Source organism: Camelus bactrianus, chromosome 15 (genome assembly GCF_048773025.1).
Source record: "Camelus bactrianus isolate YW-2024 breed Bactrian camel chromosome 15, ASM4877302v1, whole genome shotgun sequence".
In the NCBI taxonomy this organism is placed as follows: domain Eukaryota; kingdom Metazoa; phylum Chordata; class Mammalia; order Artiodactyla; family Camelidae; genus Camelus; species Camelus bactrianus.
In genome coordinates, this window is record NC_133553.1 from 46,537,339 (window position 1) to 46,560,260 (window position 22,922).

The 22,922-nt window shown below is 48.8% G+C and overlaps 2 protein-coding genes across 26 annotated transcripts in view; one reads left to right on the top strand and one right to left on the bottom strand.

The window, feature by feature from the left end:
* ATP6V1E2 (ATPase H+ transporting V1 subunit E2) overlaps positions 1-16,595 on the bottom strand; it is a 126,953-nt gene extending 110,358 nt beyond the window's left edge. For 4 of the 25 annotated variants that reach the window (XR_012498947.1, XR_012498945.1, XR_012498946.1 and 1 more), the window contains exons 1-3: positions 15,218-15,441; positions 14,283-14,354; positions 1,233-2,505 (exon numbers count right to left, since the gene is read on the bottom strand). The gene's annotated coding sequence lies outside the window, so the exon portion shown is untranslated. The other 21 variants (XR_012498955.1, XR_012498953.1, XR_012498950.1 and 18 more) reach the window with 18 other exon arrangements.
* Positions 15,465-22,922, top strand: part of RHOQ (ras homolog family member Q) — a 35,435-nt gene continuing 27,977 nt past the window's right edge. The window contains exons 1-2 of the mRNA XM_074341096.1: positions 15,465-15,972; positions 16,524-16,582. Of these exons, the coding sequence (XP_074197197.1) occupies positions 15,831-15,972; positions 16,524-16,582 (201 nt within the window). The 5' untranslated portion in view covers positions 15,465-15,830. The remainder of the gene's footprint in view (positions 15,973-16,523; positions 16,583-22,922) is intronic.

The following is a 22,922-nucleotide window of genomic DNA, read 5'->3' on the forward strand; positions in this document are numbered from 1 at the left end:
AACGTAACAGACTAGAGAGCCTAGAAATAAACCCACACAAATGCAGTAAAATGATCTTCAACAAAGGTGCCAAGACTACACAATAGAGAAAGGATAGTCTCTTCAACAAATGGTACTAGGAAAACTAAATATCCACATGCAAAAAAATAAAATTGGACCCTTATCTTGCATCGTACACAGAAATCAACTCAAAATGGATTAAACACTATCATATGATCCAACAGTCCACTTCTACATATTTATCCAAAAGAACTGAAAACAGGATCTCAGTATATTTGCATTCTCATATGTATTGCAGCACTATTCACAATAGCCAAGAGGTGTAAACAATCTAAGGGCCTACTGACGATTGAATGGATAAAGAAAGTGTTGCATATACATACAACGAAATATTTTGCCTTAAATACAACATGGAAATTCTGTCATGTGCTACATCCTGGATGAACTCTGAGGACATTATGCTACGTGAAATAAGCTAGTCACAGCACAAATATTGCATGATTATACTTAAACGAGGTACCTAAAGTAGTCAAATTCATAGGAGCATAAAGTAGAATGATGGTTGCCAAGGGCTAGGTGGAGGGAAACTAGGAAGTTGCTGCTTAATGGGTATAGAGTTTCAATCACGCAAGATGAAAAAGTCCTAGAGATTTGTTGTACAACAGTGTACACAGAGCTAATACTGTACTGTAGACTTAAAAGCTTAAGAGGATAGATTTCATGCTACATATTTTTTACAATTAAAGAATAAAGGAAGGGTAGGGGGTACAGCTCAGTGCTGGAGCACGTGCTTGGTGTGCATGAGGTCCTGGGTTCAATCCCCAGTACCTCGTTAAGGGAGGGGGCAGAGATAGAATGCTCTCCCCAAAAGATGCACCACTCACCAAGCTTGACGGAAAAACAACTCAGTGTTTGTGACAAAGACCAAGACTTTGTGTTCAACCTTACAAATCTTACACCATAAGTTAAAAAGAAAATGATTTTGCCCACCCCTTCCCCATCATTTTAGGATGTAGTTTTTCTTAAACTGCACTTTTGTAAACAGAGCAAAACATGCTCTGCTCCTAAATAACACAAGTCCATTAAGTATCTTTTTTTAAAAAAGGGCTCCCTGAGTAACCCTGCTGGTCAGCAGTTGGGAGCCACTGTGAATGAAAGCCGAGAGACTGGGAGATCCAGGAAGCCCCAGGTTAAGTGTGTAGAGGAAAAAAATGTACCAGACGAATCCTTACCAGTCCCCTGCCAAGAGCCAGCCTCTCTGCTCTGGCGCCAGGCGTCTGTACACAGAATGTGGAACTTGGAACGCACACTGGAACCTGGCACTGTGGCTTCCTTCTTTCTGCAGACGACCCTCGCAGTCTGACCAGGCAGCTTGAATCCAAAGAGCCAGGCTGTCACTGAGGAAGGCAAGCCAAGCTGACCCAGAGGAGGCCAAGAGGAATTTCCTTGGCACACAGGCCTCGGCTGGGGGCTACTCTTGCATGTCCAGAATCTCAATTCAGTTGGCACACAGTGGGCTTCAGCTCTGGGGTGGGCTCACATTAACCAAGCCATCAGACACAAATACGTGTGTGAACCCAGGCAGCCAGTTTATTAACTTACTGATGAAAAATACAGCTGTCATGTTGGCAGGTCACGGCCTTCTTTCCTTGTATGTGAATCACATGGGAAGCCAAATCCAAAGGTTGTTTCATGAGAAACCAGAGCAAGGAAAATTTGCCAGGTGGTCTTTATGAGTGTGACATCGGCCACCTGGGCTGGCGTGCTCCAGTCGGTGACGGAGGACATCCTCTCCAAGCCCAGATAAGGCTTAGGTAGGCCTCTCCAGCTTCCACAGTCTCGGTTCTAGAGTAAGACTGCTGGAATTCAGATCCCAGTTCTGCACTTAGCATTTGTATAATGTTAGGAAAGCAGTTCACTCCTCAAGGCCTCAGTTTCTTCATCTGTATAATGGAAACAATAGCATCCACATCATAGGATTATTGTGAGGCTTAAATGACAGAAGTGAATGGTTAGCATAATGCTAAGCACAAAGTCAGTCTTCATGCTTGGTAGTTATCAGCAGCAGCAGCATTCCTCCTCCTCCTCCTCTTCCTCCTATTACAGCTCCTCTCCTCCGCTTTAAGCCTCATTCTTCATCACAGTCACTCTTTGTGTGTACAGAGTACTTCGACTGATTTGATTTCCACTCCCTAAAGTAAGTAGAAACACATCCTAGTCTTGCTGCCTCGTGTTAAACTTAGTGGCCCTGCATGGAGTTTGGGAACCTCCCAACACTTCCTGGCGCATTCACCCATGGTCTCAGGTGGCCAGCCACATCCTTGGTGATGGTGGGTGAAGTCTGGGGATTCCAGGGCTCTTGAGCTGGGGAGTGGGATGGAGTCATCTCGCAGCCTGGCACACCGTCCCCGAATCTGCAGTCCTGAGTTCTCCTGCTTCTTTGGTGCACTTCCACTTCCAATCAGTTTATCGGTGCTGAGGCTGGAAGGCAGCTGCAGGGTGGGGCTGGGATAAAAGTCAGGGATTAAGCAATTGTCCCTGTAGGAATGCGGGTGCCCACGTAATGTGTCTGGCAGATGTAACTTCCTGTCTGTCTGGGATGGGGATTAGGAGCCCACATGGGCCTGTGGCTTGAACAAAACAACAAAACAAAGAAATGTGAAACACACATGCATCTGCTCTTGCCTGAGGGCCCAGGACCCTCCATTCCAATGAGGCAGGGTTGCCCTGGGAGTGGCATCCACCTTGCCAATGTTTGGGGCTGGGGGCAGTATCTAAAACTCTCCAAGACAGTCTCACTCCCATAAACTATTCACTACCAGGGTCTCTTCATTGCAACACAATCCCCCTACATTGACACATCAGGCTCAGCACCCCTAACAGCCCTTGATCCTACAGTTCTCCCCGCTATGATGCCTTCCTCTGTGTCTCTCTGCCAATCTAAAGCCCACCTGCGTCTTCAGCCCACTTGGAGCCCAACCACCTCCTTGACCTCTGGACTTCCCCTCAACATAATGACAGTGTGGCCTATTTTCCAGATATAATTCAGAGCTGGATTCTGTGTCTTTTGATGCTCCCATTACTTTGCTCCCTCCAGGAAATTCCTTGAGGACAAGAATCTCCTTTTTCAGCAGGGGTTAGATGCAGACAGGCGCAAGTTAAACATGAATTGATTGAATTAAGGGCTTGTCCTGGGTACAGGGTGGGAACCGCAGAGGGGGCTTTTTTTTTTTTTTTATCGTGAAATATAATACTCATTGAGGAAAGTGAATGGCTGAATGGATTATGATGAGGCAAATATCCTGTAATCAGCACCCAGGTCAAGCAATAGGACACTGGACACTGCTAACATCCCTAGAAGCCCCTGCTTATGATCTTGGGGAAGAAGAAATTTCAAAACTGATGATTTTATATCCGTGGGCATAGGAGGGGTCCTTAGAGGAAGTGTGAGCTTGGAGATCTCTCTTCCAGGGTCCTCGCCTATGTGACCCTGTGTGCACCCTGGGGGATCCACATCACCATGAGAGGGAGGAGGGGGAGGCAGACGTGCTTGGTGGGCAAAATGTGTCTGTCAGCCCGGAGCCCTGCCCAGACCCTGAAACAACTGTTCTTCCTTCCAGCTGGGATTTGTAACTGAGTCTGAGGGCAGGCGTGTCTGGGTGGGGGCTCCCTACCCGTAGCCAAAAGAGAAGCAGCACCAAACTTGGGCCACTGGACACTTTGAGGTTGCAGGGTAAGGGAGGGAAGGGGCTTTCCAGAGCCTGGAGGGCCCAGGAAGTGGGTGAGGAAGTTTAGAAGAACTATGACTCCTTTGGGGGATTTTAAATACTAAACACGTGGGAAGGGGGCAGCCCCTTTTCTGTCCTTCAACAAATATTTGTTGAACATCTACTATACGCCAGGCACTGCATAGGCACTGGAGATAGAGCAGAGAACAAGGCAGATACCAGCCCTGCCTCCCACAACCACAATGTCAAGGGGGAGATGAACAGGTAAACAGGTAATCACACCATAGTGTGGTCTGTTAGAAATCAGCCATTTCAAGAAAACTACGTGAATGAAGGAATCCAGTCCCTGAAACCCCCTCCCAAGCTCACCGTAGGCTCTTTCATAATGTATTGCTCTGCTGCCAGGTAAAGCCTGTAGGGGGTGGTTTGAGACACACCATCAGTGACAATAGATGCTTTCATTGGAGGCAGGTCACCGACAACAAGTAGCAAGTTGGCAGCATTCACTGAGGAGGATTTATCCAAATAGATAAGAATCGATCAAGTTGTTACAGATTACCTGACTCGAAGCAAGGCCTTGGGGTTTCCTTGGTTCAAAAATGTGGAAAGGTACCTGGCACCCAACATGGGACAGGATTAGAGCCAGGAGAGGACACAGGCTGAGCAGCTGCCAGCTTGAGCTGAAAGAGTGGTCCTATGGGCAAGGTGTCAACCAACCCTGGGAGGGAGAAGTACAGACGGGCATTGAGGGATGGACAACTCTGAGAAGCAGGAGGAGTGAGACCATCTAGATGGGGAGAATGCTGTGGGAATGTGTAGGAGGTCTGAGTGCAGAGAACAGATTGGTTTGGCAGCAGCAGACAGGCCTGCAGGGGCAGTGGGAGTGAGCGATGTCTAGAAAGACGGTTGGAGTTCAACTGGGGAAAGTTTGAAATATCAGACTGAAAGCTGAGGCATTAGGCTAAGGAGATCCGTCAAAGTCTACTCAGCAGGGATGTAACTTGGCCAAACCTGGGTTTAGGAACATTAGCCTGATGCTGGTGTAGGCAGGAGAGTCTGGCATAAGCGAATGCCAGGTCCAGGCTGCATGGATGAGGACTTGGACAAGAATGCGAGAACAGAGGCCTGGGATGTGGTACAAGGAAATGTGGTACAAGAGCCGGCAGGTTTGATGACTCAGGGCACCTGGCAACACCCCTGCTGCAGCGCCCTCCTCATACGGCGGCGGAGCAGCTCTGCTCAGGGTGAAGGTGTGGGAAAGGAGGCCAGTGCACCCTGCTCCTGACAGAGCAAGCTGTGGGGAGAGAAGGCAACAGCCAGAGAGTTCATCTGGCCTGGAAGTAAAAGAAGACACCCAGAGCAGAAATCAAAAGTGCCCACAAAGCTGTATCTCTGCCTCAATTCGTGATGACTAATGGGCCACGTCCAGTTTTAATCTAAGAACTCCATCCCAGTGGCAAAGCGGCCTTTAGTAGGGGCTGGAGAAAGCTAATACCCACAGGTAATATAAACAAGAGAACCAGGCAGGGTCAGAAACATTTCTCCCAAAATAATTTATGTGAACTCACAACTTAATTTCTCCTTTTCAAACATCTGCAGCAAGGTTACTTATTTCAAAGAAGTCAAGTTCTCCCCAAGAGCAATTTGCCACAAAGTTGCATAGCCAAAGGTTTTCAGTGGTGGTTTCCCCTTACCCCCACAAAAAAGCCCTTCCATTTCATCCCTGTTTAAAGGGTCCAGGCATCTGCTGCCTTAGGAAATGGGGACTTGGGAGCGTAAGACCTGATATTTTAGAGAAGCTGGAAATCCCATTTTAAAAGTAAAATCCCATTTGTCCTTTTTCTTTTATTGTGGTAAAATATGCATAACATAAATTTTATCATTTTAACCACTAAGTAATGCTCAGTAGCATTAAATACCTTCACACTGTGCAACGGACACGCCATCCATCTCCAGAACTCTGTACCCATTAAACACTAACTCCCCATTTCCTCTTCCCCGCAGTCCCCGGCAACCACCATTCTACTTTGTGTCCCTATGAATTTGACTATTCTAGGAACCTCATGTATGAGGGATCATTTAATATTTGTCTTTTGTGACTGACTTGTCTCACTTAGCAGAATGTCTTCAAGGTTCATCCATGTTGTAGCATGGAGTAGAATTTCCTTCCTTTCTGAGGCTGAATAACATTCCATTGTATGGATATATCACATTTTGTTCCGCTATCAAGTGACACTTGGACTGCTTCCACATTTTGGTTAATGTGAACAGTTTTGCTATGAATGTGGGTATACAAATATCTGTTCAAGTCCCGGCTTTCAATTCTTCTGGGTATATACCTAGACGTGGAATTCCTGGATAATGTGGCAATGCTGTTTACTTTTGTGAGGAAACTGCTAGACTATTTTCCACAGTGGCTGCACCATTTTATAATCCCACCAGGAACGCAACAAGGGCTACAATTTCTCCACATCCTCACCAAAATTTTTTATTTTCTGGGTTTGTTTGTTTGTTTTAATCATAGCCTCCTTAATGGGTGTGAGGTGATATCATTATAGTTTTGATTTGCATTTTCCTAGTGATCAGGACGTTGAACATCTTTTCATGTGCCTACTGGTCATTTGCATATCTTCTTTGGATAACTGTCTATTCAGGCCCTTTGTCCGTTTTTAAAATTAGGGTTTTTTTTTTGTGGTTTAGCTTAGAAGTTCTAATCACATTGTGGTCCTGAACGCTCAACCCCACTGACCTCCAACTGAATCCACCCACCTTAGAAAGCAGTTAAGCACCCATCAATTGTTACTTGAGCAGACCCTCAGAAGGTCTTCCTCAATCCATTTATCAAAGTATTCACCCCTCAAACAGGCCTCTTCTAAGGTGGGGGGGGGTGGGAGTGGTTTGAGATTCTGGCTACATGATGAATGAGCAGTTTACATAGCTAACATTTATTGAGTGTGCCCCACATGCCGGGTGGTCACAGAACGTCACAGGATGGTAACTGAGAGTAGGAACCAGGAGGCATCTCTGCCTCCGATGTCTGCACAAGCCATAGCCCGGTGTCATGAGAAATGCGCTAGAGACAGAGCCTCAATGGTAAAGGTTTCCGTCCTGATGTCTCTCACTTACAGGCTGAGTGATCTGGATAAAGGCTCAAAATCTGCCTGAATTCCATCTGGATAAAGACACAAAGCCTCATGACGTGAGGTGTGAAAAGGCTTTGCAAAGTGCTAGGTGAACATCAGGTGTCGTCATTTACAAAACACCATGCCAGTCACCCTGCCCTTCCTAGAACAACATTCCTCAAGCTGCCTGTGGGGAGGTAGGAGCAGGTCAGGAGTCAGAGCCCCAGAAATCCCCCAGGGGGCCAGTTGGCCAAGCTACCAGCCTGAGAGCCATGGTCAGGGACAGCCCCGAGAGATCTCAGATGCTCTGCTTGCTCAGGGACACCAGGAGTAATGTTTGCTACCAGTGCTCAGCTTGGGGGATGCATTCAGATGCCAAATGCTGCTTTAGTTTGGACAGTTTCTATTGCTATATCTTCGCTGTCACAGATATTTTCTTCTATAATGTTTAATTGTCTGTTAAGCTTAGCACTGAGTTTTTCATTTCAGGTATTGTATTCTTAAACTCGAGAAGTTTGACTTGGTTCTTTTTTTTTTTTTTTTAAATATCTTCCATTTCCTTCCTCCCCATGTTCACATTTTCCTTTAAATCCTTGGGTATATTTATAATTCCTTTTCAAGTCCTCACCTGCTAATTTCATTATCTCCCTCATTTCTGGGTTTGTTTCTATTGCCTGATTTTTGTCCTGATTACATTTCCGTATTCTTATGCATATCTAGTAATTCTTGACATTCTGAATTTTATAGTGCTGCATGTCTATATTTTGTTATTGTCCTTTAAAAAAAATGATGAAATTTGTTTTGGCTACCAGTGATTGTAATAGTGGGTGAACTTGTTCTATATGAGGCTGGGGTTCTAGAGTTGCTTTCACTCAAGAGCTAATTTAGCCCTTCTATGAATGCAAACCCTTCTGGAGTCTCTACTGACTTCTCTGGAAATTCAACAAGGTCTCTTCACATTGGCTGGTTGAAATTCAAACTTCTCCCAGCCCTGTGTGAGCCCTCCAAACCAATCAACTCTGCTCTTTGGCAGTTCTTTGCCTAACATTGTGGAGTTTCACTCTATGCATGTGCAACTTGGTATTAGCAATAGAATCAAGAGGATGGTGCTGGAGCCTTTTCTACTGTGATACTTCCTCCTCTCTGGTACTCAACCTTGAAAAATCTTCTCAACCATCTCCTTCTTCACTAGGCAAGACCACTGTGGTCAGCTTCAGTTCCCCCACACTGTTCTGCAATTCAGAAGGTACTTCCAGCAGAAAGTTAGAGTGACAGTAGAGCTGGACTCGTTTGTTCCTTTCTTTCAGGAATCCCAGCCGTTTGCTATGTTCAATATCTAAAAACAGTGGTTTCCTATATTTTGCGCAGTTTTTTTAGTTGCTTACATTAGAAAGGTTTATAGGTTGAATGTGTCCCCCCAGATTCCTACGTTGAAACCTAATTCCCCATGTGATGGTCTGGAAGGTGATTAGGTCATGAGGGCAGAGCCCTCAAGAGTGGGATTAGTGCCCTTATAAAAGAGGCCCAACATAGCCCCTTCATCCCTTCTGCCCATCCCTACAAGATGTCTGCAACCCAGAAGAGGGCCCTTACCCAACCGTGCTGGTACCCTGATCCTGGACTTCCATCACCCAGAACTATGAAAAATAATTTCTGGTGTTTATAAGCCAGCCAGTGTATGGCATTTTGTTACAGCAGCCTGAATGGACTAATTTAGAGGCCAGTCTAGTATCAGTTACTTGGGTACGGCAGCAGTGGGAATCACTATTCCCTCTGCATGCAGCACATTCAATATAGCAATGCATCCTTCCAACCTCTTCTCACAAGGCTAAGCTGCAAGCAGGAGAAGATATCGGCGGCCGACTGAACAGAGGCGGAACCTCCAAGAATCATGCATAGCTCACAGAATCACAGGTGGGCTAGAGAAGCTGCTCAAGACTGTCTTAAAAAGAACCATGCCCAATACAGGCCTCAGGACCTGCTCTGATGAGAAAACCACTGCTGGTATCATTGCCGACAGCACACTCTAGACAATCAGTGTGTACAGCAGTCACTTCTGCACCAGGAACTCAGTTACACCACAACTAACACCACCGCCCATCCTTATGTGCCACTTCCTGTGTTCAGTCCTGAATTGTGTACCCAATGCTAAAGCTGCAGCCTCCAGAGAAAGTGTGCCCTGTATTTAACTCTAGTCATTCTAGATCTTGAATCTGACAAGGAGAGCTAGAATCTGTCATTTTCAGCTTCTACAAGAGATGATCTTTTTTTTTTTTCCCACCAAGACTCACAAAGGGGAAGATTCCCCAAATTCAAAATGTGGTTGTGACACTCAGTGACCAAAACAACCACTATGGAAGAACAATCATAAGTGAGTCTTGGTTGGTTTTCTGGCACTCTTAGTACTGAAGCAGGGAATAAAATCATTAATTTCACTTCTGGCGGAGGGATGTGTGATCTAGCCTCCTTTGGAGCTCATGAGAGGGGGTCACCTCTAGATCACATAAGTATTCCTTATCAGCAACCTCCAAGGAAGTGCTCTATGGTTCAGCAATGGTGGTAAAGCCATCAGTTATAGTGATTGGTCTCCTGACCTAGGTGGCGACAGAAGATAGTTAGAAATGAAGACGGGAAAACATTATTAAGGGTGCTCAAGCCAAAATTCTCAGAGGCTGAGGCTTACTTCTGAGTTTTGGAGATGTAATGAAGTGGAAAAAGCCATCTAAATGCAGTCTAGAAACATAACCAGAAATGAAAAGCATGTGAGCCAGATTTATTGGATATATTTATCATTCTGCTCATTAAGGACCATTGACCTTTAAGAAATTCCTGCAGTGTTTAAGCCATTAACATCTTAGGTTAAAAAAAAATGTGTAGTGTATATTACCTCTGAGCCCTAAGAGAAAAGAAAACAGGTGGGAAGTTTAATGATGGGAAGGAAAAGAGGGACTGGTGGGGCATGAGGCTTGATGCTATGAAGGTCGGTCAGGTGGCGTCTGCGAAGCAGGAGAGCCCTGGGGAGTGAAGAGGCTGTAGCCTGAAGATACTGGGCATGTGTGGGGGAAAGAAGCATCACAGACAAGCAGAGTGGACAAGGTAAAAGGATGGTAACCATCTTGCCTCCTTACCAGTAACTCCAAGAAGGAACTTGGGAGTGTGAGAAGAGTACCTACCAACGGGTCAAGAATTAGGGATTCAGAGAAAGCCTGGACTCATGTATTGACAAACCAGTTGACTGGTATTTGGAGCAAATCATAGGTTTGACTTGGATCCTTCTCACCTCCATCTTCCTTTGAAAGTTGCTTTTCCTCAAGTTCTTTATTTCTAGGATAGCCTGGGGGAGGCCTAGGAATTTTGACTGGTGAGCAACAACCCAGATGTAATAGATGTTGCTGGTTGCCTCCCCAGTATACATTCCTCCCCATCCCTGCCACCCACTGTGCAGGAACCATAGAATCTGAGTGGGAGTAAAATCCTGGCCTCAGGGTGGGCCCTGATGGGCCCAATCAGGACAGTCCCAACCCCTTGTCACAGTGGTTTCAGGGATGGGCAGCAAGCAGCCCAGGCCTAAGGCAACAAGCATCTGACACTGGTTCATGGATGATCTCAGCTGATCTGATCAGAGGAAGGCCAAGACTTTTGTGCAAGCTCTCCCTCCTCCTGGGTAGTGTGGTTAGGGGTGGTAATGCCTGGACTTGGTACATTTTGCTTTCAGGAGAGAAGGACATCTATGTAGGAAGTTGACCCAAAGAGAAGGGGGAAATTGAGAGAAGTACAGAAGAAATAGAACCAGAGTTTTGATCAGGCCATGCCTAAAGCTTGAGCTACTACTGCATGTTTCAATTAAAGAAATCTACATACTTCCATTGCTAATGAAGCCAGTTTGGGTTGCATTTCCTATTACTTGCAACCCAAAGAATCCCGTCCACGAAATCAAATGATCTATTGGAATACATTTTTTCATTTCTGGGGTAGATATGAGGGGCCACAAACAAAATGACAGAAAGGAAGCACATTTTAGAAAACTACTGTCTTTCTGGGGTTCTACTCTTGGTGTTATTCAGGCAGTTGGTCATATGGTTAAGCACGAACAGGAGATGGGAAAGTTTTTAAAAGTGAGGAAGCAAACCAAAGAAGTAGGGAGGCTAAAAACAGAGATGATTAAAAAGGAAAAGAGAGAAGGAGTATGTCAATGGGATCATAATGTAGAGGCCCAGGGTTAGCCTAGCCCTTCCCCATGTTGAGTTACGAAGCCCTATGGAGTTTGTCATCAACACATCCCTGCTACTCATGGCCTTCTCTTCATTTTTACTACCATGTCTGGTTCAGAACTTCATGACCTCTCTCTTTCTCACTTTCTCTGCCTTCACTCTCATCCCCTCTAAATCCATTTTCTGCACCACTCCCAGAGTGATCTTCTCAAAAGGCGCCTCAAAACTTGTCGTTTTCCTACTGAAAAAATTTTGATGCCTCCTTCATGGGGAACATGGGAAAGAAACAGCATGAGCTCCAAAGACAGGTCACCTGGAAAGCTAGCTATGCTGCTTAGCAGCTGTGTGACTTTGGGCAAACTTCTGAATTTCTCCACACATCACCTATCTCAACTATAGTGATGATACTATCACAGTCAGGACTCCTTTGGTTACCAGGGCTGGAAAACCAACCCATAGTCACTAGGCAAAAAGGGAGGGGGACTTATTGACCAACTGAAGAAGAGCAGTACAACAGGGTCTCAGGGACAACCAAAAGCAGGAACTCACCAATACCCTGTGTGGTCTCTGCCTTTTTTGCAGGGCTGGGGAAGGGGGTTACCTCTCCATTTTTGTTTCTCTCTGCATTTTTGCTTCATTTCCTGGAATTGGCTATTTTGTGAAGGTCTGAAACATGAAACGTGAATGATCCACAGCCTCCAGGCTCACATCTTCCAGTTTAGTTAGTAAAAGAGGGGAGACTCCTGTTTCAAATCCAGAATTCAGACCTCTCAGGAAGGGTTCTGATCATCCCATCTGGGATCAGGTGCCCCACCAGGACTAATCCATGGGGGCAGGGGCAGGACACATAAGAAGAAGGTAGCTTCCGTTTTAATCAGATGATCACAGAGATTAAATCAGAAAGAACATTTAGCAGAAGCAAAGGGTGCTGTTCTGAATAGACAAGGCTATAAATACTCTATAAATTTTATCTTGCTTGGTGTTTTGGGAGTGAAATAGGATAATCTACATACATGAACATCAAGTACCCAGGACAGTGTCGGGCAAAGCACAGCAGATGCTCTGCAAATCCTCCTTTCCTCCCTCCATCACATCCTCACTCCCAGAGCCACTCTTTCCCTAGCTAGCGCCTTTGTCTTTTGCTAAGTAGAAAAAGATGCCCCTCTGTGGGTAGATGCAGCCCCATGGCACAGGTCTGACAAGCAGAAATCGAATCTGTGATAAGAAAAAATTGCCCCTTCTTTCAAAGAATACAACCTTGGGCCAGGGTCATGGCTTTATGGGTATCACATGGGCCATATTTCTCCCTTTGCCGTTGTGCAGTACACAGATTGCCCAGCCCACGGGGGGCCCTGCAGGCCCCTTGACATGGCTTTCAGGGGCCTTGGACTGGCTGCATTCCATGGTTCCCAATTAAATACGCATTAGTTCCCCAGCACCACTAATCCTGCACTCTGTCTGCCCTACATGGCTCATTATTCCCAAGAGATTGTGCGCTGTTACTTCTTACTGGGGGGGCAAGGGCTGTCTTTCCCAGGCAGTCTTATCTTACTCCTATTAGCCTCTTAAACCCCAGACCAATGACACCCTTCTGCAAATCCTTTCTTCCTCGGCACACCCAGAGCTCGGTACTTACAGCCTTCCTGCTCTTCCAGAAGACTGTTCTTTATCCTCTATCACGCCACTGATCACGTTCTATGGTAATTATCTGTTTGCTTGTCAGTTCCTTTCTGTCTGTCCTGCCAGTGTTTGTGGTTCCCCAGCTCCTGGTCCCCTGCCCAGGAATAAAGCTCTATAAATGCTTGTTAAATGAAATACAGGATGAATCAAGGAAGATGAGGAAGTAGAGGAGAAGGCTGAGTAGAGACTCCACTGTCCTCCCACAGACCTGTGTGCGTTTGGGCATTTGCAGGTGACACAAAAGTAGGAGAGCAAGCCCAGAGCCTATGGTTTGCTTAGAAAGAAAGTTGCTTTCTGTCTTTCAAATCCCTGAAAGTTGAGAATTGCTTTTTACCACTTGAGGCATTATCTCTTTTGCTCATTGGAAAGTTATGTTTCTGTTGAGATCTCTTTGGTCTTTCTGGCTAACCCATCAGTGGGCTAACCTGGACATCCAGGATAACCCCCCTCCTCCCTCCTACTCCACATATAACTGACTGAATCAGCTCAGAGCTTGAAGCGCTCCAGGCAGTCAGTTTTGGCTTTTCTGTGGGCCAAAAGGATGAGGTCACCATCACCAGTGAAGTCACCATGGCATGATTCATCTGACATCAGTTCCCCACTTGGAGTGTTCTGATATTCCCAGAGCTTCTCCCAAAGCATGCAGAATCTGGAGTCCCTTCTGTATTTCAAGGTTCTGGAGCTGATTCTCTAGCTTCCCTGGATCCCTAGTAAATGTTCGCTCCTCTGAAAAGTAGCATACAAACGGGGAGGCCAGAGTCCTGAATGGGGGAAGCCCCCATCCTCCAGTCCCTGGAAAGACCTTGTGATCCCCCATAGAGGCCTTCCCCATATCTCCAGCTACTGCTTCTCTCCTGTTCCAAAGCTTTTACCAGGATCTCTCAGGACACATTCTGAAGGGTCCTAGAGTTCTCAAGGGTGAGCCCTAATCTCACCCTTGTGGATGAATTCACCTTTATAGATAAGAAAGCTGAGGCCGGGAGAAGAGAGGTGGCATGCTCAAGTTCACACTGCTAACTAGTGTCTTCTGGCTGAGTGCACTCCAGAAGCTCCTTAACCTCTCCTGACAGGCCCTCCTTCAAGAATTCGAGTCCCAACAAATGCTGCCTGAAGAAGTGCTCATGTAGGCAAAGGGGGCAAGTCCTCCTTTCTTCCTCTCTAGAAGGAAGTGGCAGAGACTGGCCTTGAACCAAGATCTGACTTCAGGCACTGAACTGCCTTCCTTAACCTGTCATTCAGTACCCTCCCGATTCATTGCCCAATCTAAAGCAGCCAACAGTGTAAATACCCAGGCTCAGATGCAAATGGACGTGTCTGCTGAGACATTCAGTGGGACTGTACAAGGAACTTCCAAGAATCCAGGAAGTCTTCCAGGACAATAGAAATCAAATTTGGGGGTTGAGAGCTGAGGCCTGGAAAGTGTGGCATGAAGACATAACTGAGCATTTTCCAAAGTCTGTTCCAAGTCTTTGAATGCCGGGATTGCTGGAAGCCTTTGAAATAACCATTTCACATCTCTGGGTCTTATTTTGCTTACTTACAACCTCAGGGATATCTCAGGGAGATGGTCCGGTTGACCTCTGTGGTGCCTCTCAACACAGCATCTTCTGCTCCTGTGAATCGATGAAAGGAAGCAATTTATCTCCTGTCAGCAAGGGGAGGGAAGGTGTGGTGTCAACATGGAGAGTGCGTCGTAGATATCTTACGCCCCTCCCTCGCGCCCCCTTCCCCAGTGCCTAACCTTAGAAGCAGCACTGTTGGCCAGTGATTGGGACCTGGCCAGACGGGTGTTTCCAAGCTTTGCCCAGGCAGGAGGGCAGGGGTTGTCGCCTGGATTTCAGGCCAGTCACTCCTCAGAGATCACAACCTAACACCTTCGAGGGACACTGGGACTGCAAGGGGGCCTCAGGGAATGTCGCCTCTAGGGGGAGCATAGGTACACCTGCCGCATCCAGAAGAGACAGTCTCCCTTTTCTGGCTGGTTGGGGGGTGCGGCAGTAGTTCATGAAGCTGTAACTAACTCCCTTAGTCACCAGTTTCACAGTAAATGAGTCAAGCTCTGCTGTGAACGGTATGGGTTGGTGGTGGTGGGAGGGGAGACCAAGCAATAAGCCAGGAGCCCCTACTTTCCAGCTCAGGGACCCATCACCACTCCTCCCCCATCACCCGGCGCGCCTCAAAAAAAATTTTTTTTGAACTCTCTGGGCCTTTCTTCCTTCCCTATCTCTAGTTATATTGCGCACTTAGAGGCCGATAGGATGGATCCTGCCTTCCGGGTGGAGTTTAAATATATATGTATAATTTTGCATGACTATTGCGTCATCGCTGGAGTCGTCGTGGTTCCCCAAGAGGCCTCCACGTCTTCTCCCATCATCGGGGCCTTTGGACGTTTCTGGGTGCTGCGGGTACTTTCGCGAGGAGCCCTTGGCTCCTGCCGAGCGCTCGGCTCTCGGCCCCCTCCCCCAGACTCACCTACCTCCCCCTCCCTCTTCCTCGACTCCTCCTCTTCGCCCCCTTCCCGCAGCCCTAGCCGGGAGTCAAGCTAGGGTGAGCAGGCAGGGCCGAGCGGCGGCCGCGGGCGGGGCGCGGGGCGCGGGAGCCGGCGCACGAACGGAGGCGCGGGGCGGGCAGCCCGCATTCGGGGGAGGTGCCTCGGCCCGCCCTCCTCCGGGGCCGAGCCGGGAGGGGGCCCGGGCCCGCGCGGGGCGGAGAGAGCCGTCTGGCCCCTCCCCTCCGCCGCCCTCCCCAAAGTTGCCGTCTCCCCCGGGGCCGGCCAGTCTTATGATCCAGCGGATCCTCCTGGGGAGGCCCGGCTGGGGAGAGGGCGCGGGCGCCGAGCGGCGGGGGCAGCGGGCAGGCGAGGCGACCGGGGCCCGGGCGGGGATCCGGGCAGCGACAGAGGCGGCGGCAGCTCCCCGCGCCCGCCGCCCCCTCCCCTCGGGCGGGGGGAGCCGCTGCATGGGGCCGGGGGGGCGGCCCTGCTGCGCGGAGCGGCGGCGGCGTCGGACCCCCCAGGCGGGCTGGGGCTGAGCCCGGGGCCGGGGCGGGGGCTCCGGGGGGACCATGCCCGGAGGCCGGCCGGCCGCAGCATGGCTCACGGGCCCGGCGCGCTGATGCTCAAGTGCGTGGTGGTCGGCGACGGGGCGGTGGGCAAGACGTGCCTACTCATGAGCTATGCCAACGACGCCTTCCCGGAGGAGTACGTGCCCACCGTCTTCGACCACTACGCAGGTAAGCCTCGGAAGTGCTGACTAAGGGGCTGCTCCCCGGGCCGGGAACTTTGGAGGAACTTTGGCTGAGCCCCCTCGCCGCCTTCCCTACGCGCGCTCCCCACCCCTCCCCCGCCGCGCCCTCCGCCGGGCGCCCGGCCCCACCCCCAGGCTTCGGCTCTGGCAGCCCCTTCGCCAGCCCCACCGACCCCTCTTACCAGCCCCTACCCGGCTGCCGGGTCCCGCGCCCCGCTCTTCCCAACCCCCTCGGCGCCCGGGGCCGACCTCCTTGACCTTCTTACAGCCACCTTCCCTACTCCCCCAAGCCCCGGGGGGTAAGACGTGGCTACGGGATTTGGGAAAAGGGAATGGGCAGCTGGGGGCCACGTCGCACCCAGGCCTCACGCCACTTCACAGTGAGCCAGGCACAAGGGAGAAGGGGTGGCATCTCCTGGGGAGCGCCCGCCTGCCTCCAGCTGGGTTGGGAGAGGAGGGTCCTGGTGGGGACTGAAATTACCTCAGAGCCTGGATAATTGTGAGCTTCTTTTCCCGCCCCCACTTCTGCCCTTGCAGTCAGCGTCACCGTAGGGGGCAAGCAGTACCTCCTGGGACTCTATGACACAGCCGGACAGGTGAGTGTCTTGGCCCCTGACCGACACCCCCCCCTTCCTTTCCCCAATTTAGGGTGACTGCGAAGGGCCTTTGAAAACTGAGGTGTCTAGGAGGGTGGGTGTGTCTGCGAGGGGCCCCTCTGGATCAAGTAGTTATTTTTTCAAGTCAGTAAATTAGGGAAAGGGAGGAAAAAACCTCAGCAACAAACCCAGACCAGCCCACCGCATGTGAACCCCTGGGCTGAAAGTTTTTGCCTGTATGTGCTTTTGGTCTGGTGCCTGGTGTGTGGGTCCCAACTCCTGTTGCAAAGTGGCAGCGGCCAATCCTGAAGCGCCCTTATTTTTAGTTGCAGATGACCAGGTCTCCCCTCACAGCCTTTGTCTGGTCTCTCATTGGTGAGTGGTCTGCCTGCCCGAGGAGCCTGATTGGTGGGAAATGGCATCATCTAATATGATGGGAAGGCATTTGGTCCTGGTTATGTTTATTACAACATCATTGCACTCTGGGACTTGAGTCCCTGAAAACGTAATTTGTGGTGTTACCAGAGGACCACAGGGAAAAGAGAAAAGAAACAACAACCATCCAGCCACTCCCTGGGGCAGGGAGGGGAAGGAAGGGTTAGGAGTTCAGTGTGAATCTTGGAGGAAGAGCTTTTGTTGTTGTTGTCCCCTAGGAAGGCCAGGTGACTTTGTCTGGGTTTTCTTTGGTAGAGATTATTGTTCAGAAAGAAAATGCACCCTCGTCCTTTCGGTCTCTGACCGTTATTTGCAAATTACAGGTGGCTTCTAAAGGATGAAGATCTCCTCTCTGTCTCTGTCACAGTTGCACCCTCTTCCCAGACCCACTTTTGCGGTGGGCCTAAGATGATGTGTGTGATGAAGTTTTGCAGAATCCAGCCCTGTGATTAGACCTGAAAATTCGGGCAGAAGTTTCCATGTGTCATCCAGACTTGAGTCCTTGAGGACACGGGAGCAGCTCAGGGCCTTAGAGAGTGTCTTCAGGGGATGTCCAGTAGTTCAGTTTCCTTATCTATAAAATGAGGCTGAAAAAATTCAGACCATTCCCCTGTGCACATATTATATGCTAGATGCTTAGCACTGAGCCTGGCACACACTAGGTAGGTCACTAAAGAGGAGGTTTCTTTGTAGCTCTTCTAGATTTGGGTTTCAGAATTGTAGAACCAAGTTAGAGTCTGAAATATATCTTGTTGTGGGGGTGCCTTGATGTGGCCTCTGGTTTCTGTACCGTGAATTAGAGGAGTTGGAGGGTAGAGAAACTGTCAGCCGTGCGAGGTGCCTGAGGATGCCCCCTTTCACCAAACTGACCCAGGTCAGTACATCCAGTTCCTAGCTTTCCTTTTCATTGCCTGCCTTGTAGTTGTTCCTCCTTCTGTCATTACCAGAAAGTATGGAGGGCAAGAGGCAGAACTCATTCAATCAAATAAAACCAACTTTTAAGCAGTACAGTTGATAAACACCAGGTTGAAATTACTGGTTGAAAGAAGAGAGGTTTTTTAAGAGTTGTCTCTAATTTTAACTTCTCTTGCTACTGCCTCTTCCCTTTTCTTGTCACCATGACCATTTTTTGACCATGGGCCCTATTCAACAGGATGTGTGTATGTCAGAGCTGTTCTGTGCATCCTCACATCTGACTAATATTTACTGAGTTCCTTATCCATATCAGGCCTGGGGTAGCCACATGCAAATATCATTTTCTTCACTAAACAACCCCGTGAGATAGGTGATACTCCATCTTTGCAGATGATGAAACTGACACTCACAGAAGCTAGGTTGCTGATCTAAAGTCACACAGCTATTGAGGGTTGTTGCTGGGATTAGGACATGGGTCTGAATCTGCCCTCAGTTTGAGGTGGTTATATACACAGGAAGTCATAGGAGGTGCTGAGATGCTACCTCGGTTGATTGGGTTGTTTGTAGACATGGTACGTGGAATCCTCACAGCCATTCTCTGAGTGGCAGTTACCTGCCACCCCTAGAAAGGAGAGAACACAGGTCCAAAGAGTCAGCTACTGTTTCCAGTGGAGAGTGTAAGCTATATACCAAGTAGGATCAACCTACCAGTAAGGTTCAAATATTACTGTTTTTAACCCAATGCTTAAGACACCTACTCTGTTGGCTAAGAGATGTGTTAGGTCCCCTTGGTGTTTCTCCAGTGTCTTAAGATTTCTACTTTTGGATCAAAGTTAGTGATAATACATCTTTCAGCATTTAAGTTTTATTACTAACAGGCAATCTTAGCAACATTATCACCAATGAGATTAAATGAGTACCCACTTTGTACCTAGCACTGTGTTAAATACCTGGGGGAGACAAAAGAATAAATTTAAGGTAGGGATCTGCCATAGCTGATGATGGCATAGGTGGAAGTGGCTGAATTAGATGCCTTCTCGTGTGTTATATAGGAGATTCCTGTGTTGTACTTGGTCATTAAGACCTCATGCTTCTATTAAATGGTAGCAGATTAATCTTACAGTAATAATAATGATAAAGAAACACATACACATGCATTTCCGTATCAGAGAGAAAATTTTAAGCCTGCTGGGCAGCAGAGGAAGGCCTGGGCTTTGAAACCAAACAAGCTTGGGCCCGGATCTCCACTTTGCTGTACCAGTCATAGACTCTAGCTAAGCTAGTCACCTTTGTGGTCAGGTAAAAATGTGGATAATTAGAATTTATACTGTGATGTTGTAGGTTGGCTCAAAGTGTTTAATGTATGTAAAAGGAGCTGATACCATTCTTCATTCACAGTAGATGTGTAAGAAATATTATGAGAAATTATTGTGCTCCATTGTGGGCAGTTTTGTGGGGGAAGGTGTCACAGGTGGAAGAGGACAGTGCATTATACCTGAAGTTGATAAAAATTCCAGTAAGATGCCAGATCCTAGAACCTTTTCAGCGGAGGTGTGGAGCCAGGTTTGTACTTCTTAATTCCTATGGTCCCCATCAGTGGACCCATGGACACAGTCGAGTGTTTCCTGCTCTAAATGCTCTGTTTTGTCAGATGGTTTCCTTTCTTGACCAGAACGTGAATCCCCAGTGATGTACGAGAAACTCCTAGAAAAATAAAAGAGTTCAGTGTACCATTTGAGAACCATGTAGGGTATGCAGCTTTCAGCTGCTTCTACCTTGGGAGGTAAAATGGGGTGAGGGGGAAGCTCACAGCACTGGAGGGTGGTTGCTTTCTCTTTAAAACGTTCACTTGGTGCTCACAGCAACAGCACTACCTCCCCCAGATTGGAACGTCTAGCCTGTGCTCTTTTCTTGGGTCCCCTCTTGGACTCCAGTCAAGTTCAAAGCCATAGATAACAATGGCCAAACTCAGAGATAAAAGAACATATTGGGGAACTTCAAGAGATGACTGTAGTAGATGACATTTTGCCTTCCAGAGCAGGCTACTTCCCCCTTAACCTCTGCTGCTATTGGCAGAGACACAAGGGGAAGATATATGAATGTGAGTGTGCTGGGCAGTGTTAGTCCCCATCACGTGCTCTGCCTGGGGCACGTCCGTCAACACCCGCAACACACTAGCATTAGGCCAAAGGGAAGCCCCCTCTCTGGCCAAGCCCCTGGGTGGCCCAGGAGCATCCCCTACATTTTGCTGCCAAGCATTTCAGAGTGGAAATTGAGGGTGCTGCCTTCCTCCTCCGCAGGCCTGGTGGAGGGTCTGGCTTCCGCCCAGGGCCTCTCTGGCCTTTTGGCGCTTCTCCTTTTTGGCTCAGCTTTCAGGGCTCCAGGGTAGGCTCTGCAGCGGTCATCTGCTCAAGAGAGGGGCGGAAGAGGTGAGATTTCCCCTCCATCCTCTGCACTGCATGGAGCTCTGGGGAAGTGGGAAGAGCTCTGGCTCTGGCGGATGAGCCAAGGGGAGCTGGCTGGCAAACTGCTCTCAAGCTACGGGCTCCAGGCTGCTCTGTTCATCCTTGGCAGGAAGGCAGAACTTGATACCCTGAAAAGGGAAGGACTGATGCCCAGTTTATCCCAGGTCCCGTAATGCCCGCACTCAGGAGGGTGTGTGTCGGGGGTGAGTTTGGGTTCCCTAGAGTTCCAGATTTAGCCACTGCCTGTGTGTGGAAGTCCATATGTGTGCTTTTGGGTGTGCTGTTGCTATATCTGTTAACTTAAACACACACAAGTTCAAGGATGCGTACAGGAAAGCTAAAAATATCCTTAACTCAGGTGTCCCCTGGGGCTGGTTCAGTGACAAGTGAGGTCTGTTCTATTACTTGACACAGCCCAGCAGCTGGGACTGCCTCGCGAGCCCTTTGGGTGCCCAGGCAAGCACTTCTCCTCCCGAAGGGAATCTCCCCGGGGGGCAGTCTGGGAACGCCCGGGCTTCTGGAATGCCCCGCCTTCAGTGTTTCCTTGGGCAGCACCCAAGGGCCCAGGATAACAGAAAGGGGGAGGGGAAAGCCCAGGGTTTGGCCACTCACAGATGCCTCCCACCTTCAGGCAGACTCCTCACAAAACCCTCCAAAGTAGACTTTTTTCCAGATAAGGAAATTGACAGTCAGTGGGCTTATGGAAACCAGACCTAGATGTGATGAGGCAAAAAGGTTTTCCTTACTTTGGAAGGGCCTGCAGGGAACATCAGTAGGGCTTAGGAAGTGCCTGCTCACATGACCCAGGCTCCAGGTCCCTACTGCCCCATCCCTGAGAGGCCCAGGGAACAGAGTTTGGGAGGAGCCGCAGGGTTCCTTCCAGACGTCAGCCGTAACAGGTGAAATGCTGGCACTGAGCATCCTGGTTTCCCTTAGTAACCTACTGTAGATTTGTCATGTGTGCATTTTGCTAACCTTTTTAGAAGCTATTTATATCTCCAGCCTGCACCACGTCATACGGAATACTGGCTTCCTCCTCTGCGTGGGGAATGTGGCCGTCCTTTGTTGTCTCCAAAGCCTTTGTGGTGACCGAGTGCCTTGTGTGCCCACTCTCAGCACTCTGATGTGGGTTTGGGATGTGGCCCTCTGATCCATCTGGCTTCTCCACTTCTGTCATGATTCTTCTGAGGTTTGGTGACATTTAAACTCTGGGAACTAAAATATCCCAGCAGGTGTAGCAGGAACCATGTCACAGGTGTGTTCGGATACCATCCTCTCAGCTTGAGGGCAGGGTGGGGGGCATATGTTGTCACCTCTATGTGTGGCGGGATGTGGAAAAGGTGGGAAGCATCGCTTTAAAGCTCATGGGTCAGAGGCCTTAGGGAGAGCTGGGTGTTTGTGGTTTTGTTGTGGAATTTGGGGTTTCGGGAGATGAGTCTTAATAATGGTATTAAAGCAAAACAAAACATAGCAGCTCTCCATGGGGCTATCGGTTTCTAGCAATGACACATGTGTTGGTAGCAGCTGCTACTACAGAGAGGCTTCAGATACAGAATGGCTATACTGCCAGGAGGAGTAGAAAGAAGCCGTTACAAAGAGACAAAGACCAAGACCACACATGTTTTTAAAATTTGTGCGCCTCAGCTGAATTTCCTTTCACTCAGAGGGCTTGGTTTTGCCCTAATTTGGCATGCTTGGGTCAAGGAGCAGCTTTCCTTGCCCTCAGCAGTTTGCTGTTCCTCTTTTAGTTTCTGGCAGGCAGCTGCTTTGCACGAGGAAGCGAGGGGAGACCCAGCCAGGGAGGCTGCTCGGGGCGGCAGGATGGCCACGCAGGTCGTCAGAGCCCTTTGGCTCCCTGAGCACCGTTCTCCAGATCACTGCCTGCTGGCCTGGCCCTGTTCTCTCTGAGCACAGAGAGCGGTGTCTTTTTTCTCCAGCACATTTCCAGCACGTAGCCCAGTGCCTGGTGCATGGTAGGCCTACAATGAATATTTCTTAAATTGAGTTGATTCCCATTTGGCTGTCAGCACATTTCTGCTAAAAGGTTAACCAAAGACTCAGGTTATAGCTGTTAAATAATAGCTTCTGGCACAAACCCTTTCTCGGAAAAAAGCTTTGTTAATTTAGTAGAAGTCTCCAAGTTTCAAAGGAGTAACAGGCATGGGGGTACGTAGCAGGCCACTGGTTTTATCCCCACCCGGAACCTTTTTTAGTGGTCACCAGTGGGCCATCCCCCAGTACTCTCTCAGGCGCAGACCTCTGTGTCTTTCTTGAGACCTCTCACTCTCAGATCCCTTGAGGAGGAGGCAGCTTGGCAGCAAAAGTGTCGGTTTTGGATTCTCCAGACCAACTTTGAATCCCAGCTCCTTCTCTCTGCTGTTAAGCCCATCAGCCAACCGGCTTCTTCCCTCCCTGTGAACTGGGGAGATAACAGCCACCTGGCAGGGTTGCTGTGAGCGTTAAAGATGATGTGTGCTGTCGTCCTCTGTGGCCTGGCACCTGGTTGGTGGTATGGCCCAGGCCGT